The following is a 19,118-nucleotide window of genomic DNA, read 5'->3' on the forward strand; positions in this document are numbered from 1 at the left end:
GAAACTCATGCAGAGTCTAGTCTTTCCTTTGAACGGCAGATGTGCCAGTAGCCCCTGCCGTTCATCTCACATGAACTGTTTCTGAACCTATGCCAAACTGTACCCCACCATGTGTCACGGCTCCAGCTGAGATCAGACCACAGCTTTCAGCTCTGGGACAGCAAGGTGCCTGGTACTGGTGTCAACTGCAGCTGACACTAAAGATTATCTGCTTAATGATACCCATGCTTTGTTTGGTTTTGCTCTCATCATTTACCGTTTTCAGTTGAGATAACTGAAGAACAGTGTAGATGGAGACGCAGCTTGCAAAGCCCCTAGCACAGGAAAAGTGCTGCACACACATGAACTCTCCTTAAGGGTATTTGATAAGCTATAAAAAGAAAAAAAAAAACAGTATGATTTGGACTCAATAATGGCAAAATATTTTCAGAGTTGTAAAATTTTTTCTTTTTCATTTCTTTTCAATTCTTCACAAGCGGCCTGTGGCTTTACCTCCCTGGCTCTGTCTGTAACCCCAAGTCCAAGGCTTCCTGGACTATTATGCTACTTAAGTCTTTTAAGAGCGCTGAAATAAGCAGCAGACTGGTCTCCTCAAGGAAATGTAAGGATACTTGGCTTGGGTTGTGCCCTGCTCCTGAAGTGCCAGGGCTGGTGCAGACACACTGACTCCACTGATGGCAAAGGGCGCACTTGCTAAAGTAAATATAGGAAGCTGCTGCTCCTGAGCCTACCCCCACACTTCACAACACAAACGGAGCCTCAGAGCACCTTCCCGTCACCCCTGCAGGCTTCCGTCGCCTCAGAGCAAGCTGGGAGCACCTGTTGGAGCTGCTCTACTCGAGAGAGGCAGATGGCTGTCTTTTGGTTCATCTGCAAAGCCTTGCAACCCAGAAAGAGTGTCATCTTCTGATGTCTCTCAGTTCTAGCCACCGAGCCTTAAACATCCACCCTTGCTGCACAAGGCACGTGCTACATGCAGAGTCGGTGTGTCCATCTAGAAGACTGGCCACAATTTAGGCAACTGTGATGGAAGCCTCCCTCAAGACTGCACACACAGTAGATGATCAATAAGTACATGTTGCCCTGACCAACCTCACTGAAATTTGAACCTATTGCTCTTGATGGGTTTTGTTTGTTTGTTTGTTTTCTGGTGTTTTGTTTTGGTTTGGTTCAGATCTGTTACTTTTCACACTAACACATTAGCTTATTGTCACTGTGACAAAATATCTGACAATATCTTAAAGAAAGGTTCATTCCAACTTGCAGTTTGAGGTGATACAGTTACTCGCAGCAGGGAAGACATGGTGGGAGAATCAGAGAACAGCTAGACAGTTCATCTGCAGTCAGGAAACAGAAGAGGGACAGGAAATGGACCTAGGCTAAAAACCTGAAGGCCTACCCCATTGACCCATACTTCCAGCAAAGACCTGCCTCCTGAAAGTTCCACAGCCTGCCTAAATGGTGATCACCAGCTGAGGAGCAGAGGTTTAACCATAAGAGGCTCTGGGGAACATTTCACAGTCACAGTGAGGTATCGTCTGGGTACTTCTCTGTGACTTGAGAATCCAAACACACAGATAAGCAATCAATACCAGAATAACTATTTTTCAGTTGTTGAAAGTAATTCCTAGGTTAAGAAGTACTTGATTGAGGAGGGGGAAAAAAGTACTTGATTTTTTGAGTGACCCATCAGCCTCCTCATCTCACAGGGCTCATCTGCCTTGCCATTTTGTTGATGACAGGGGACCTCGGTGCCTCCCAGGGGTGTCTGTGGATCTATGACCATCTATTCTGTCCTCAAGCTTTCAGTTGACCTGTCAACTGCAAGAAGTGATGAGCAGGTCCATGCTCAATAAACGTGACCATTGAGCCTGTGAACCTGAAGCCGATATGCAAAGCTGTGGCTACCATTGGCAACAGCCTATCTGACTTCTTTCCTCTGGGCCTGTGTGAATCCAGCTCCATATACTGAACACAAAGGATGTAAGCACTGTGACCCCAGTCAGACGTAAAGCTTCTTTCTAAAGTATTTACTGTGTTTTATTGGATTAGAGTTGCAGTTTTCACAGTGATTTTTCAAGATCCCAAATACAGGGGTAACCAGGACAGTCAGAATGCACTGGTTCATGGACTTCCTTTCATTTGGTTACAAACGGGTTTCAAACTGTGGCTGTAGCTGCCGATGACTGCGAGGGCTCCCTGAGGAGACAGTAGAGGACTAGACTCGAGCCCCTCTTTATTTTGAGCTGAGTAGCTTCCCAGAGATCTCTTTTACATATTGTAGTACTAAATGGGATCATGTCTAAGAGAGGGTGCTTTTGAGCGTTTAGAAGCTAATCGCCGCACAGTTGATAGAGACAGCCAGATCCCCTAGCATTCTGAAGCAGAAGCAGGCCCGTTTCTGGGAGTTTGAGGCCAGTGTGGTCTACATAGCACATTCTAGGTGCCCAGTTATACACAGTGGGACCTAGTCTAAAAAAAAAAAAAAGTGTTTAAAAGCTGTTAGGTTAGGCACAGTGCTAAGAAGGACTGATTCCAATCCTGTGAAGCTGACACCATTAAGCGTGAGCCACTATTGCTGTAAAAATGCTGGTTGACCATCCTTTATCTAGAATGCTCAAGACTCCAAGCATTTGGATGTGAAATTTTGTTGTTGTTTCCAGATTTTGGAATATTTGAGTGTGTGTATGAGATCAGACAGAGCTTTTTACATTGCGATGTCATATCAGTGCTCATAAAATTGATTTTTAAGATTAGAAATGCCAGCCAGGCACAGTAGTACACACCTGTAATCCCAGCACTGGGGGAAGTGGGGCAGAGGCAGGCAGATCTCTGATTTTGAGGCCAGCCTGGTCTACAAAGGGAGTCCAGGAAAGCCAAGGCTACACAGAGAAAAGGGACAGGAAATGGACCTAGGCTAAAAACCCTGAAAAAACCTTGATTGTTTCAAACAAACAATCAAGATTAGAAATGCTGTTTCAATTGGGGTAAACACGCATTTTACATTTCACCCCTCAAGTGAACATGTTTGCTTCACTCTCTCAACCATCCTAGCTATGTCTGTTTCATGTCACAGAGTGGCCAGGGAAGGAACAGCACAGCCTCTCTAAGCCAGTCACATCAGAACTGGAAGGAACTTGACAAAAATGGGTGCTACGCCCTAATTCAACAGAGGAGACCAAGGCCCAAGGAGCTTGATGTGCCTAATACATCTTCGCCGTGAATTCCTGCACACACACACTTGGCCAACCTCAGAAACGTGGAAAAATTTATACACAAGATACAAGAGCAGGGGCCAAGTCTTTGTTGTTCAAAGGCACTTAGTACACTTCTCCTTGATGTTGGCTCCTGTAGCAAAGTTCATTCGGCACATGGAAGGAATCCACCAGAGGGAACATTAGTCAGGTGTGTCTCACAAACCTCGTGCTCCTTTGGGCAACGTTTCTACAGGCTGAGCCATCAGATGAGCACGTGAGTGTGGAAGAGTCCAGAAACTGCGCAGTCGTTCATCAAAACCTGTGCCAAATACAATTTGGCGACAAAACACCCGAAGCCTTTGTGAGGGTTCCTGAAGTTTATGATTGAGGAGCCTGTGAACATGATGTGAATCATATGTGATGACTTTTTTCATATTTAGCTATAACAAAAAAGAGGGAAGAATAATTATGGGCTGAAATTAAGATTTCAAGGAAATACTGTTTTTCTTTTTTGTATCGTTAAGATTTTATCTTACCTTTGAAATAGCAAAAATTGGCCATAAAATGGTCTGCATGGTTTGACATTTATAGATGAAAAACAATGGAATGATTCTTTCCCAAAATAATGATTCAGGGTTTCAAACTTCAGCATAAACTGAGGTATTCTACAGAAGGTTTCTGATGGATGTAGTGAAGTTTTACTTGCAAAAGGGGTTCTGGGTTGCTTTTGTTTTTGTTTGTTTGTTTGACTTTTTGAGACAGGGTTTCTCCATGTAGCCTTGGCTGTCCTGGACTCACATTATAGACCAGGCTGGCCTCACACTCACAGAAAGCTGCCTGCCTCTGCCTCCCTGAGTGCTGGGATCACAGGTGTGTGTCACCATGCCCAGCTGCAACAGTTCTTAAGGGACAGAATGTAGCTTAGAGGTGGAACTTGGGCATGTTCACAGACTGTGAGGAAAGTGATTTTTTTTTTTTTTTTGGTAGTGGTGGTGGTGGTGGTGTTTTGATTTTTTGTTGTTGGTGGTGCTTTTGTTTTCTCTCTGCTACCGGCTGTATCTCTGGATCTCCTAAGATAACATTGCACACAGTCGGTATTCATCAATCTATGGAATGTGTCTCAATTAGGGTTTCTATTGATGTGCTAAAATACCATGACCAAAAGCAGATAGCAGAGGAGAGGGTTTACATCAGCTTACAACTCTCAGGTCATCCTCCTTCACTAAAGGAAGTTGCTACAGGAGCTCAAGTCAAGAGTGGAAGCAGAGGCAATAGAGAAACACTGCTTACTGGCTTGCTTGCCAAGGCTGCTCAAGTCAGCTTTCTTATACACCTCAGAACCACCTGCCCAGGAGTGGTGTGACCCACAGTGGACTGGGCCCCCGTGATAAATAAATCAATCATTTATCAAGAAAGTGACCTCCAGAGCTGCCTCCTGGCAATCTGATGGAGATATTTTCTCAGTTGATGTCCCTCTCCCCAAATAACTCTAGCTTGTGTCAAGTTGGCAAAAACTAGCCAGCACAGTGCGACTGGCTCGTTGTCTCTTCTTCATGAAGTAATGTGTAATCTTGGCTTTGTTTGTTCTGCAGATCTTCCTTTACATTTAAATGCCGCAATGTTTGAGGCCAATGGTGGCTGTGGTTATGTTTTGAAGCCCCCTGTCCTGTGGGATAAAAGCTGTCCCATGTACCAGAAGTTTTCTCCACTGGAAAGAGACCTAGACAGCATGGACCCTGCTATCTATTCCTTAACTGTGAGTATGTGCCTGTCTTCAGACTGATGCAGCTGTCAAGCCTCTGAGAATGAATATGAACCAGTCTAGAATTCAGGGCACTGCAACGCTGTGCTGTTTCAGATCATGCAGGTTGAGTTTCTGCAATAATTTCTTATTCCCAGACAGCAGTGGCTGTCACAGACTCCATGTTTCCGAGCCAATCAGGTGAAATCATGAGATTCCTGCTTTATCTCACAAACTAAAAATGCTCATTTTGTCCTCCAGGGAACCCAGAATCATAACGGTGTCCTTGTAAATGTTGAGCCCCTTCTAGGTCAGACAGACTGGCATCTGTGTACACACACGACAAGGCATATTTCCTGCATCTAGTCTAACCTTGTGCTTCCCATTACTTATATCATCACTGAGTTATTGGAAAAACTCTACAGATTGCTAGCTTAAAATACCGAAAAATACCGAACTGCAGGTCGTTAGTCATCTCTACTTCCTCATTCATTTGCTCTTAGCTAACAAAGGGAAAAAAAAAATCAGGGCAGGAGATAGGAGAGAGCAATGAACCAGGGTCATTTTTTTTTTCGTCTTTAACTCTCATTTTTCTCTTTCCAAAGGAAGCGCCCTTATGACAGTCCAAATCCTGGGGATAACTCGGTTCACACATTCTCCCTCCACCCAAATTGCTTTCTCTCTCACCCTAAGCTGGGAGAACAGTTGCCTCTTTTGTATTGGGCCATTTTAGTAAGGGTAGACTGTTGTTTTATCTGTTTACAGAGGGATCCTGTAAGGTCTCAAGGAACACCCAGCCAACTGGGGTGCCTATTGACTATCAAAGCAGACTCTATCTGCCAGCTCCTCCCACATTGGCCAGTACCATTACAGAGTTGTCCTGGCTGTCATACCCCACCCCCTACCCTAACCTCTCTAGCCCAGGGCTAAACTTCCCTTCCTCCAGCTTCTCCGATTCATATATAACCCAGCCATTTTGGCTACAAAATCCTTTCACCCTTTTTGCCTCTTGGCCGCCTCCACTCTTGGTTCCAACTATAGTGGTCTCTCGGCTTCTGGCTCTGCCTTTCCCCTTCCCCCTCTCCTGACCTGGTGTGGTTCAGTCTACCACCCATGTTCAGTGTGGGCCCTTCCAGATGCCTCTCCTCTGGCTGTGCCCTCCCACAGAGCTACAATAAACTCTGTCCTCAACCCATAACTAAGAGCACCATGTCCTCATTTCATCGTTTTTTTTCCCATTCATCTATGAATGAATTTCTGTTAAGGGTTCCATGGCTTGCTCTAAAACTATTGAAGATTTTGTAATTGTAAAATATATTCCTGTGGCATTTAAAATAGAATAGAATAGAAATAGCAAATTCATGTTTACATGGAATAAGGTCTTTTTTTCTCTTGACATCTGTAAAAAATGTAGTTTCATTTCAGTTTCTTTTTTATCATATTCCAAATTTTGACCATTGAGAGATTCAGTTTAAGTGAATGCTATAAGCAAAATAGGATTTTCAATTTTTTCAAGCTATGTGATTGCCTAAGTACAATCACTTGTGTTTGCTTAATAGTTTTATTAATCATTCACCTTACGTGTTACAGAAGCTAAGACAACAAGTTTTTTCGCTTCTCTTTCAACTTCTGTGAACTTGATCCTTTGTTTTCCCTTCAGATCATCTCTGGCCAAAATGTGTGCCCTAGTAACAGCACAGGAAGTCCATGCATTGAAGTTGACATCTTGGGCACGCCCCTGGACAGCTGCCATTTCCGCACAAAGCCCATCCATCGAAACACTCTGAACCCCATGTGGAACGAACAGTTTCTCTTCCGGGTTCACTTTGAAGATCTTGTGTTTCTTCGTTTTGCAGTTGTGGAAAATAACAGTTCGGCGATAACGGCTCAGAGAATCATTCCGCTCAAAGCTTTAAAACGAGGTAGAATAAATTTCTCAAATGGTACCTGTAAGGGCTAAGGGCATTTTAAAGCAGAGTCTGGCATAAGGAAATAAAAAGCAAAGGGAGGGCGGGCTGGGGTGCAGTAGTAGCAGGGCTAGCCACAGCTGAACGGCAAGCCTAGCCGTACTGGAAAGGTGGGTGTTCGATGGAAGGCAGAGGTGAGCACCGTTGGCATGTGGGTCAGGCAAGCACCATGGCTTTGTGGGTGGCTTTGGTGTGGTCCTCAGAAATTTCGTCTCCTTGTATGGTCTCACAAATTTTGATGTGCATAAGATCCCCTGGGGCACTTGGTAATAACATGTAGACTCCGATTCAGTAGTCCCAGGTGCGCCTAAGATTCTGCCTCTGAGGATGCTGAATGCTGGTCTACTCTGAGTATCAAAGTGCACTTCTGTGTCCCACACCACAGCCATACTCAACCTGACATATTCTGCGTTTCACAAACAGGTTATACTTTCCCACTTTTGGCTTGCTTCCTATTCTCTTTTTCCTAAGCAAGCAGCCCCTGGTCACTACATGTGTTTGGTAGAGTGTCCAGGACAACACACTACAACCAACTTTATTTCCCTACACTCTTAAAGGCTAGAAAGCCAAAATGAAGATGTCAGAAGGCTTGATCTCTGCTAACACCTCTTTGGTTTGGCTTCCTCAAAGAATAGTACTTGTCCGATGCCGCTATCTTAACTTCTTCTTTTAAAAGTGATTGTATTTATTTATTCCATGTGCATATGTGGATGGGTACCTGTGAAGGTCAGAGGACAGCCTGAAGGAGTTTATTCTCTCCTCCCATCATGAGGGTTCCAGGGATCAAACTCAGCTTATCAGGCCTGGCCAGAGATGCCTTTACCTTCTGAGTTATCTCTTAACTTCCCCTTCTTATGGGCACGTTAATCTTATTGAGTTAGGACCCATCCTCATGGCATTGTTTTAACCTCATTAAATATTAAGGGAACTATCTCAAGTACTAGGGGCTTGGGTCTCAACATATCAATAAGAGAGGCCCATAGTTCAGGCCATTACAGTTACTGGAAAGTGTAAGGACAGAGAAGCACAATCACTTGTTTCAAGATCGTCATGCTGTTCCCCAGTTTAATCACATCTGTCCCAGGCTTTCTTTTTAACTATTTTTTTTTTAATTGATTCACTTCATATCCCTATCATAGTCCCCTCCCTTTTCTCCTTCTGGCCCCACCTTCCTTCCCTTTCCCATATCCCCTTTTCCTGTCCTCAGAAAGGGGGAGCCCTCCTCCCCTACCAACTAACCCCAGCCTATCAAGTCAAGTCTCACCAGCACTCCTTGTATCCTCTTCCTCTGTGGCCTGGTAAGGCCACTCCACCAGGGGGGAAGTGTTTGAGGAGCAGGCAACAAGAGTCTATGTCAGCAATAGTCCCTGCTCCCCAAACTAGGGGTCCTGCTTGGCAACTGAGCTGCCTATTGGCTACTTATGAGCAGGGGGCTTAGGTCCTCTCCATACATGGTCCTTGCTTGGTGCATAAGTCTCCACAGATCCTGCCCCCCACCCCCGGGCCAAGATTTGTTGGTTCTGTTGGTCTTTATATGGAGCTCCTGTCCCCTCTGGGTCTATCTCCCAACACAGTCTATAAGATTCCCTGCTCTTTGCTCAAAGTTTGGCTGTGAGTCTCAGCATCTGCTTCAATCTCCTGGTGGGTAGAGTCTTTCAGAGGGCATCTATGGTAGGCTCCAGTCCTGTTCCATATCTTCAACCACTTCCAGTGTCTATTCTATTTGCCATTCTGAATAAGAATTAAGCATCCTCCGTAGGGTCCTCCTCATTACTTAGCTTCTTTAGGTCTGTGGATTGTAGTACGGTCTGTTTCAGGCTTTATGTCTCTGCCTATGTATATGACAATGAGATACACAGTTAACAAATAGACTTCCTACTAATCCTAATGTTTTATGACTTTCTGGTTTTTCATTTCTAATGTGCATAATGAGCAACTTTCTACATTAATAATCATACAGCTACGCTACCACTTTTATTGGCTGCATTGCTTTTATATTTATATATAATTGCTTTTATATTTATATATAATCTCTTGCTATTTTAATAAGATAAAATATTTTATTAACTATTTTTTATTAAAAATATTTTATGATGAAAGCTTTCCAAGAATGGATATTGACTTTTAATAAGCAGAGATAGTATGTGCTTTGGTGTCAAATTCATCAAGTTTCCCTACTTCTTTGTTGTTTGAGTTTGATGATTATTCATTTGAAGTTTAAGTTAGGAAGAGTTGAACAAGTTAATTATTCACTGACAGTCCAGTATATCCCCAGGGAACAGCTCTCTTACTGTGGAAGGTTCCTGTTAGCAAGCCTGTTGCCATCCACTGCTCATTTGGGGGATACACTGGCCTCCAAGGAGATCTCTGCAGATCTCAGTCATGCATCCTTAACAGGCTTTCCCCAATTCTGCATCATTCCAGGATATCGACATCTTCAGCTGCGGAACCTCCACAATGAAATCTTGGAAATCTCTAGCTTATTCATAAACAGCAGAAGGATGGAAGAATGTCCCTCTGGCAATACCATGCCAGCCTCTGTGGTAATCAAATTCTTATTTCAGTCAGCATATCTGCAGGACTGCTACATTAAAGGTAGACCCTCTTGTGGTACAACAGAGTAGCCAATGAGTCATTAATTAGGTAGCTATGGAAACAATAATAAAAATGACTAACACTTTGGCACTTACATATGAACAAACTGTGGCTAAGAGCCCACAGTGATGTTTGAGAATCACTGGACCAGGGCTTGCCCTCCAAACAAGAATTTATTTATTTAAACAAGGATCATTGCTCTAATTTACTACTACTCTAATTTCCTCTATAAATTAAAAACATATGTGACAGCGTGTCCAGTTTCCCCTGTGTTCACAAGCTCTAAAAGGCACTTCCTTGGGCCACCTTCATCACCACTTCAAATAGTCCTGCTTTTTAACTCTGGCCTCTCTCTCCTTCACCTTTGCTGATTTCTTTCCATGTGCCTCTGCCCTTATTTTCTGGGGTCTCCTTTCCTCCCTTTCCTTGAATCCTCTACAGAAATCTTGGCTTCACATTTGTAATACCCATGGAGCTTCTAAACATGGAAACTAGCATGTATTTCATATCACGCCAATCCCTGCTCACGCTAGAAAGAAACACTGTCATTTCAGTAAGTTGAGACTCTGGTGGCTGAATTTCCTCAGGACTATTGAGGAAAATGTACCACTGTCTCTTCCTCCACATCAGCATGGCATCAAATGACAAGTGGGTCCTAGAAATTTTATATTGAAAAGAGCCTAGAATGACTATGTTATCTAGAATGTGTGAGAAACTGTGCCATCTTCATTGACAGATGTTTACTTCTGAAGAGAGGAAGTGTTCTCAGACTCACAGGGTCACAGTGCATGGTGTCCCAGGTCCAGAGCCCTTCGCTGTTTTCACTGTAAGTGGAGGCACCAAGGCAAAGCAGCTCCTCCATCAGGCAAGTCCATGGGACCTGCGGTTAAAGAGGCCCAGCCTCCAAAATGTACATGTATGTGCAAATATGTATGCAAATATGTATGTGTAGACACGTTCACATAAAGCCATAGAGGTCCATGTTGATGATACATCTTTTGTTTATCTGTAGCTTGTTTGTTTATCTTTACATGTTGGGGCCTGAACCTACAGCCTTGTACATGCTAGGCAAGTGCTCTACCACTGAGCTACATAGACCTTTGTTGTTGTTATTATTATTATTATTATTATTATTATTATTATTAAGAATTCCACCAGGCTGACCTTAAGTTTACAATCCTCCTAGCTTTGCTATGATATGTCTTTTGATTGTCTGAAATCCTAAGAATAGTGTAAGGGTTCTTGATACCACTAGACAGGCTATGATTAAGCATAGAGAAGAACTGTTATTGATTCAGTGGCTTAACACCCCCAAACACTGTTTCAACCTTAACCCATTTTAGAACTACTTCTCCTATTTGAGGGTAGATCAGAGAGAGCACTGACCAAGAGGAGTGTCCTGGACCTTCCTCCAAAGTTAGTACATATGGTGAAATTTGCAGAATTAAAAACCAAATGAGTCCAGTGTAACAAATATTAACATAATAATATTAATATTAGTTATCACTATCATTTAAGGGCACATATCTTTGGATAGTGAAACATTTTGCTCAACATTTTATTACTGACTTAAGTAGCATCATAGGAAACTATTTAAGGTCCAAATTTTACAAATAATAAAAAGTAAGCTACTTCCAAGGCTTTTAGGTGTTTTTAGTCAATTAGTCCATAAACTTCATTGTCACATCACTACTAAGGTTTTACAAAATCAGGGAAACTTCCCACAGCCTCTAGTGAACACAACACCATATTGTCACCTTGTGCAAATAAACAAATGAGTCCTCAGTTCTGAGAAGTGTGGTTGAGTCTCTTGAGGAAGTGACAGTACCAAGAGAGCCCCTGGAAACCTCCCATCTTGAATAATTCTTCTAGTATCATGGTCCCTATGGAATTACTAGCATGATGTCCTTTACATCAAGGGCTCAGTGAGAGAGTCCAGAGTTGTGAGAATTTTCTGCTCCTACCACCCTTAGCACCTTACATTGTTCTTCCCCTCCAAGTGAGAAATGTTAACCATAGCCATTGCATCCCCTAGGGAAATGGGTGTTTGCTTAATCCAAGCCAGGTAGTAGCAGCTGGCTCTCATGACACAGCTACCTCTCACTGGACAAAAACAGAGAAGATTTCTTCCCTATCACTGACACTTCATCAGAAATCTGTATGAGAGGAGTGAGGAAGAAAACATCAGTAAGACTCTGACAGTGGCTAGTATTTGTTGAGTGCTCATGATGTCTCGCACTGTGCTTAAAGCCTCCATCATAAACCAAAACCAATAGGTTGTTGCTGTGAGCATTCCCATTTTATAGATGGGAAAACCAATTCTCTTTCCAACACTCCAAAGACAGTAAATCTTTACAGCCTGATGCATGGTAAGCAAGTGTTCTGCCACTGATATACCCTCAATTCAAAACAGACAAGTCTTAGAAAGAACCTCAGACCTAGGTCTAACTGACTGCAGAGATCTGTCCTAACCACTCCATCTGATTGTGCAGAGTCCAGGGCCAACAAAGAGAAAACCCTGTAGGCACAGTGTCGGGAATCTATTGAGAGGAGCATTCCCAGATGAGAACTGAGCCCTGTGAACCTCCCATGAGAAGATAGTTGTTTCCACTGTGATGAACAGAGATGGGGTTTGCAAACTGCACTGGGTTCTTTGCATCAGTCCTTTGTTGCAAGAGCCAAGTTCATGGAATGAAAAATCTAAAGTTTTAATTCAATAGGATCGCTCATTCTAGGGGTGGGAAAATAGTTATGCTGTCTGGGGATTATGAATAAATTGTGTCATTGCCCAGACTGAACATAAACAATCCCTTTTGAGCATTTAAGAATTATTACAGCTCTAGAAAGATTTTTTTTCAACACTAAGTGGATTTCACTTATAAATTGCACAGTAAACCTGTCAGAACAGCATGAAAACAGACTAGTGTTTGGTTTGTGCCATTCTGCAGGTGTGTGCCTAATCCTGCCTTTGCCTTTTCTCTAGATTTTGGCGCTCAACCAAGACACCAAACTTACCACCACAGACTATTTTCTGATGGAAGAGAAGTATGTTATATCTAAGGAAAAGAATGAGTGCAAGAAACAACCATTCCAGAGAGCTGTGGGTCCAGAGGAAGATATCATGCAGATTTTAAACAGCTGGTTCCCAGAAGAAGGCTACGTAGGCAGAATTGTCCTAAAGCCCCAGCAGGAAGTAAGTACATCCTGGACAGAGCCTGCTTGGCAAGTGCTCAGTCTGTCACTAGCCATCTCACCACTAAGCACCTTCCTGCACATATTCAGATGATTAACTGAAGAAACTCAATCTAAAACCAGCATCTTTTGTAAAATGAAAGAAGAAGGAACTTAAAGGATTCCTGTATGGGGCCTCCGCTGTGGATCCAATGCTGTATTTGCGTGTGTGAAGCCGTTGCTGTAAGGGTCATCTTGGACTAGCAGCCCTGTGGAAATGGCCTAGGCTGCCCTCCTCTGTAGAATCCTAAAACCTCAGATAGAAGCAGTCACTGGTATCCAAGCATGATGATACCATGACAGTTGATCTGATCCCCAACACAGTGAAGACAGATGAGCAGATAGTCTGATGGGGTATGCTGGACAAAGGATGATTCATGGCCATCCTACTCCTCCTGCCCCTGCGCAGGGTAGAACAGAACAGCAAGAAATGTCCTTATCCCACTCATACAATTTAAAACTTAAGAATTATTAATTTGTGGCATTTTCCACCTAATATTTTCAAACCCTAGAAAGCAAACTTCAGCTGCCACACTGCCTAACGCAGGACCTGTTGACTCCCTGCTTAGTGTCCTATAAAGCTTTGGCTCAGCTGGGAATATCCAGCTTGTACAGTCTGTACAGATTCCCAAATCCACAAATTCTGAAGCACACTGGGTCCCAAGGGATAATCAGCGTCTAAAAGGTTCTGTGCTTCTACATTTTTAACACTATGTCTTTGAAAATATTCCACACTTTCACACAAACTAAAGATAATCTCTCAGACTTAGAATTAGTGAATGTTTATGTGTGTTGATACCACGTGGCTGTCTCCAAGAAAGGAGAGTAAACAGCTTCCATATTGACTCCTAGCCCATTGGCTCCTGCTTGGATTTGTCTGTGCAGCAGTTTTCTTTTCAGAGAAGTCCAGCAAGGGCCTACTCCCTCACTGTCCTCTTTTAAAGGGAGAAATGAAACCATTGCTCCAGCATGTATCATCAGGCCACGTGACAAATCAAATGATGAGCAGTTGAGTGGATTCAACAATTTCATTAAATGCATATTGACTAAGTTCCCAGTATGCTCCAGGCCCTTTTCTGGCCCCAACTGAGCCTCTTTGATTTGTAATGGAGGTGTGATGGTCAGATGGGTATCAGAAGTGCATAGATGCTAGGAAAGTGAACTAGTTTTCCTCACCCGGCCTTACTTTTTCACACTCTAGTTAGTCACTATAAGCATAGCCTGCAGGCCAGACAGAACATCAGCCTCTCTTCCAGGACCCAGAGCCACCACCTTTCTTTCCTAATCTTGCCTTAGACCATAAAGGCCTGAAGAAACTTTGAGGCACAGAAACACCATCATCTTCCTTGCCTTTTCTCTCAAGTGTGTGAAGGCAAAGAATTAGCTCGCAGAGTTTTATGTGAAAACATCAGGTGGCTCCAATCGACCTTTGAAGACATCTTTAATATCTCCCTAAGTTATTCCTGTTTATAAATGTCTCGCTTCATTAATCAGCTTCCTGTAAAAAGAAACCTACCTCCTAAGTGATACCTTCATTCCTCCACCTCCATTGTTAGAATGCATAAGGTTGGAAACTCTAGTCATGAAAGCTGTAAGGTTGTAACTTCAGGGTTGTTGAAAGGCTGGAGCAGATTCTTTCCAGTCTTGGTTACAACTTGGCACCACCTGGTGGCAGTTTTCCATTCTGACTTAAGTATCAACGGGAACACTCCTGGGCGATGGGACCAGCTGAAACTTCCAGGCCAGTGACAGCAAACTTTGAATTCTTCTGCTCAGTCAGCATTGTGTCAGTAGCCTGTGTGAGGAGATCAGGTTAAAAGGATTCTGGGAATAGAATGTTGTATGTGAAGTCTTGGCATCTGCTCGGGTCACCTACTTCTTTATCTCTCTTTTCCCATGTCACTCTCTTGTAGAAGGTAACTTTTAAGCTACTGTCATTTGAAAATGGGGGCCAGTAAGTGGATGGACACCACGTAAAAAAACTACAACCATATTCACACAGTTCCAGACTTTTGTGTGTATCTGTTCACATACTGGAAAGTACACCTACATGTCAGTGGCAGATGTCCACAGGGATGCATCACCTGACAACAGTGAGATTTCGTTTACAGACTTGTTTTTCTCATTTGTTTGAGTTTATGAGAATGAGGTGATATCAAAAAGAAGAAGTGCGACTAGGAAAAGAGTTTCATCAGTTTTCAGCTGTTGGAAAAACAGCTGAAAAATTATTTTTTTTATGCGTATGGTTGTTTTGCCTCTACTTGTACCTGTATACCAAATGCATGCCTGGTGCCTATGAAGGCCAGAAGACATCATTGTGTCTCCTGGAAATGTACTCACAGATGGCTGTGAGCTACCATGTGGGTGCTGAGAATCAAACACGGGCCCCCTGGAAGAGCAGCCAGTGCTCTTTAACTTCTCTCTTTCTAGCGCATTTGAATTTTTTAATAAAGAGAAAGTAGGGGCTGGAGAGATAGCTCACCAGTTAAAAGTGTACATTGCTCTTGAAGAGGACTCAGGTTCAGTTCCCACTACCCACATGGTGGTTTGTAACTACTTGTAACTCCACTTCCAGGGGATCCAAGCCCCTCTTCTGCTCTCCAAAGGTCACCGCACTCATGTAGTGTACATACATATATGCAGACCCACAGTCATATGCATAAATTAAATAAATAAGCCTTTTTAAGAGTTACAAATAGAGAGGGAAATTTGATTTCACTAGAATTTACCCAAATCTAATTATTCGGATAATAATTCTCGTATTAGTGGGAATTCTATCAGTATTCACTAAAAGTGTGGCTTACCTGAAGTCACTAATGTAGCATTTTTACGTTAGCTTTCCCCACTCCACCTGGATGAGTACTCCCTGTTTTATATTTCATATGCCTAGGATTTCTCTTTTGTAACTTTAAAGTGAGGGAGATAGAAAGGTGGAGAGATGAAGGGCATTGTGCCACTGCATGTGGATAGCAGAGGACAACTGTGTGTACTTGCATGCCTAAGGATTGACCATGCCACCACAATTGCATGGCAAGCACCTTTACCTGCCAGGCCATCTCAGCAGCTCCCGTGTCTAATATTTCTTAAAAGTTAACAATTTTTGGGGGGAACAGACTTCTCTTCAGTATAGCTTACTGTGTTCTTATTTGACTTTCGATAATAAGCAAAACAGTGTATTTCCTTCCTAAAACTTTGTAGTTGATTTGGTGTGGGGATCACGAACTGAGGGGAAGGAGGTGGGGTGAATGGCGACAGAGCCCACGCAGAATCCCAACCTGAGACCCAGACACAAAGGTGCAGATCTAACTTTATTATATAGTGTAACAGCCTTTAAATGATTCAAAGGCCAATCAGACCACTCCTCAAGCACCAGTAACAATCAATGAGGTTAGTGCAACTATTAGGAAATATGGGAGATGTAGGGGGTCAAGGTCACCTTAGGAGACTTCTGTAAAGAAGGGGAAGCAGGCACTGCCCTGGCCTCAGATCCATTTTGAGACTTCACTAGTGTGCTAGGAGTCCCTAGTAGATCAACACTGTGCAGTGGACCAGGACCTTTTGAGGAGCTGTAGGAGTCGCTGATGTTTCACCCTATGGGCCTCCAAAAAAGCTTACCTCAACATTCCCCACAATTTGGTCTCTCAAAATCCACAGCCAGTAGACATTTATAAACTGGCTTATTCTAAAACCTCATGTCTGAGTCAAAATCAACACACATCGAGCCTTTCTTTCCCTTGGAAGCAGGTACATCTTTTCAGCATAGTGTATTAACTTAATGAATGAACTATAAATTCAGGTGTTTTCCATTATTACCAATGCAAATTTTTACCAACTCAAATTTTTGCTAGAATTTTTTTGTCTTCTGAATCATCTTACCAACTACTCATATATATTCTTTTTTTTTTTTTAATGCAGACCCTAGAAGAGAAAAGCATTGTCCAAGATGACAGAGAGGTGATCTTGAGCTCGGAGGAGGAGAGTTTCTTTGTCCAAGTGCATGATGTCTCCCCAGAGCAACCACGAACTGTCATCAAAGCCCCCCGCGTCAGCACTGCACAGGATGTAATTCAGCAGGTAACCGCCTCCCTGGACGCCCGGGTGCACTTCAGAGACAGCAGCAGGTGCAGGGCTCTGGGAGATCCCAGCACTGTAAGAATCTCTCCTTTCCCCACTCCGTGCCTTTTCTTGATAAGCATGATTGGGACAAACCAGATGTGTGTGCCTTGACAGCTCATTGATGAATGAATGAAGCTCTAGAATGGGATGGAGGCCAGAACAGGAAGAACAGAAAATATCTGTTTACCTCTGCAATGGACACTTAGCTAGCATCTACAGTGAGCTTACATCTCTGCTGATAATAGGGTTAGGAGGTGGCACCGCAGAAATTGCCCCAGAAACCTGAGTAAATACTGAATGGACGTATCTGAAGGATGCCACAGAACACAAGCAGGAGGCCAACTCTGACTGTTGGCCAAGTCTAGGTCAGGCTCTCTCTCTCTCTTATCTCTCTCTCTCTCTCTCTCTCTCTCTCTTTGGTACATGATTTCATAGAACTGTTACACATAGCATCTGCATTCACTGAACTCCTGCTTGAGAAGTGATATCACACAGTAAACAGCACAGACCCCTGATCACATGGCTGAGGGTTCAAAACCAGCTCTTCACCTCTCTCACTCAGATCTGTGTCTGAGTTATACTGTGTGTTGGCAAACTTTTGTGGGGAACAGGGGCTCCGATTCCTTTCTCTTGTGTAAATCCTCCAGCGTCTGACTTCACTAGCCCATTCTATCTGATTCTGCATCCGGTGTGGCAAGCTTCCAGATGAATAACCTGGAGATAGTACAATGGTACTTCCCCCACACAGCTGTTGTGACAAAGGCGTAGTAACACATGCGGGTTGTTCTGTCCAGTGCTTATTTAGCATGTACCTGAGTGTGACTAGTTATTCCTGTTGTATGATAATTTAATATTTGCAGTCTCCTTAATTAACTCAGAATTTCTAACTCTCTTTTCTTTTGCTCAGCTTTGTCTCCCCAAAGTACAGCACCATATGTGGATATAACAGGTCATAACTAAACATACAATGATGTATGAACAAATGAAAGATGTTCTTCTACTAAGTGAAAGGGAAAACATGACTCCTAAAATCCTAGCACTCACATGTGTGATAAGGAGGAGGTCTGGTGGAATAGAGGGGCTCCTAGGGGCCAGAATTCCATTTGTCATCGGCTGCCTGACTTTCATGTCTATACACTGTGGTGGTGGTGGTGGGATCTAGACCTAGCCTTTTCAGTTACACTATAAGATGTCCTTGCTCTGGATTCCGCTTGACCTCTGCTAAGTTTAAGCTTCCTCCTCTGGAATCTGCATAGGTTTTCTGAGCCACTTGGAAGTCAGGCCATTTTGGAAGCTAACTGAGGTAACTTGAGAACATGTGTCATAAAGCTACTCAAATAAAAATGAGGCATTGGGTGACCTGACCCTATTTGGAAGATGCTCTCCATCCATAAGAGTCTGAGCCACCTTTTCACCTTCAACATTCATTCATGATGGATGCAAACATGGGAGATGCTTGATTCAGCTGACCCTAACTTATCTTTCAGACCTTATGCAAAGCCAAATATTCCTACAGCATCCTCAACAACCCCAACCCAAGTGACTACGTGCTTTTGGAAGAGGTGATGAAAGACGGACCCAGTAAGAAGTCTTCTGCTCCAAAGTCCTCACAGAGGATTCTTTTGGACCAAGAGTGTGTGTTTCAAGCCCAAAGCAAGTGGAAAGGTGCAGGGAAGTTCATCCTTAAGTTAAAGGAACAGGTGCAGGTAATGTGAAAGTTACATTGATCACTTTATAAATCACTGATAGTCACATCTTAATTATTAAATTTGGGAGCTAGTTAAAGTTCTTAAATCGAGCAGTTCTTGGAAAGTAGTTACTTTGTTTTCACTTGTGGGGATAAAACACAATAGCATGCTTTTCTGTGATGTTAAAAGATCCTAGCTAGCCCCGAAGTGGTGATGCATGCCTTTAATCCCAGCACTGGGGTGGCAGAGGCAGGTGGGTCTCTGTGAGTTCAAGTTCAGCCTGGTGTCTACAGAGTGAATTCCAGAACAGCCAGGGCTACACAGAAAAAACACATCTTTAAAAAGGAAGGGAGGGAGGGAGGGAGGGAGGGAGGGAGGGAGGGAGGGAGGGAGGGAGGGAGGGAGGGAGGGAAAGAAAAAGAAAAAACAATCCTGGGATAGTGGCCTTTGGATTATTTTCCCAAAGCTTTACTTGCCAGAGAGACATACAAAGGAGTACCTACTCCCTCTGCTGGGTATGCCATGGGAATTGGGAACCTGGGCTTACCTTTCCACCAAGGAAGGTTCTTTTTTTTCTCCACAG

General features: G+C 43.3%; 1 protein-coding gene across 1 annotated transcript in view; it reads left to right on the forward strand.

The window, feature by feature from the left end:
* The window catches only part of Plce1 (phospholipase C epsilon 1), a 290,498-nt gene that overhangs the window by 267,288 nt on the left and 4,092 nt on the right, over positions 1-19,118 (forward strand). The window contains exons 26-32 of the mRNA XM_060388995.1: positions 4,790-4,953; positions 6,599-6,860; positions 9,330-9,448; positions 10,237-10,365; positions 12,484-12,693; positions 16,647-16,805; positions 18,335-18,553. Of these exons, the coding sequence (XP_060244978.1) occupies positions 4,790-4,953; positions 6,599-6,860; positions 9,330-9,448; positions 10,237-10,365; positions 12,484-12,693; positions 16,647-16,805; positions 18,335-18,553 (1,262 nt within the window). The remainder of the gene's footprint in view (positions 1-4,789; positions 4,954-6,598; positions 6,861-9,329; positions 9,449-10,236; positions 10,366-12,483; positions 12,694-16,646; positions 16,806-18,334; positions 18,554-19,118) is intronic.

This window comes from Meriones unguiculatus, chromosome 1, assembly GCF_030254825.1.
Source record: "Meriones unguiculatus strain TT.TT164.6M chromosome 1, Bangor_MerUng_6.1, whole genome shotgun sequence".
Classification (NCBI taxonomy): domain Eukaryota; kingdom Metazoa; phylum Chordata; class Mammalia; order Rodentia; family Muridae; genus Meriones; species Meriones unguiculatus.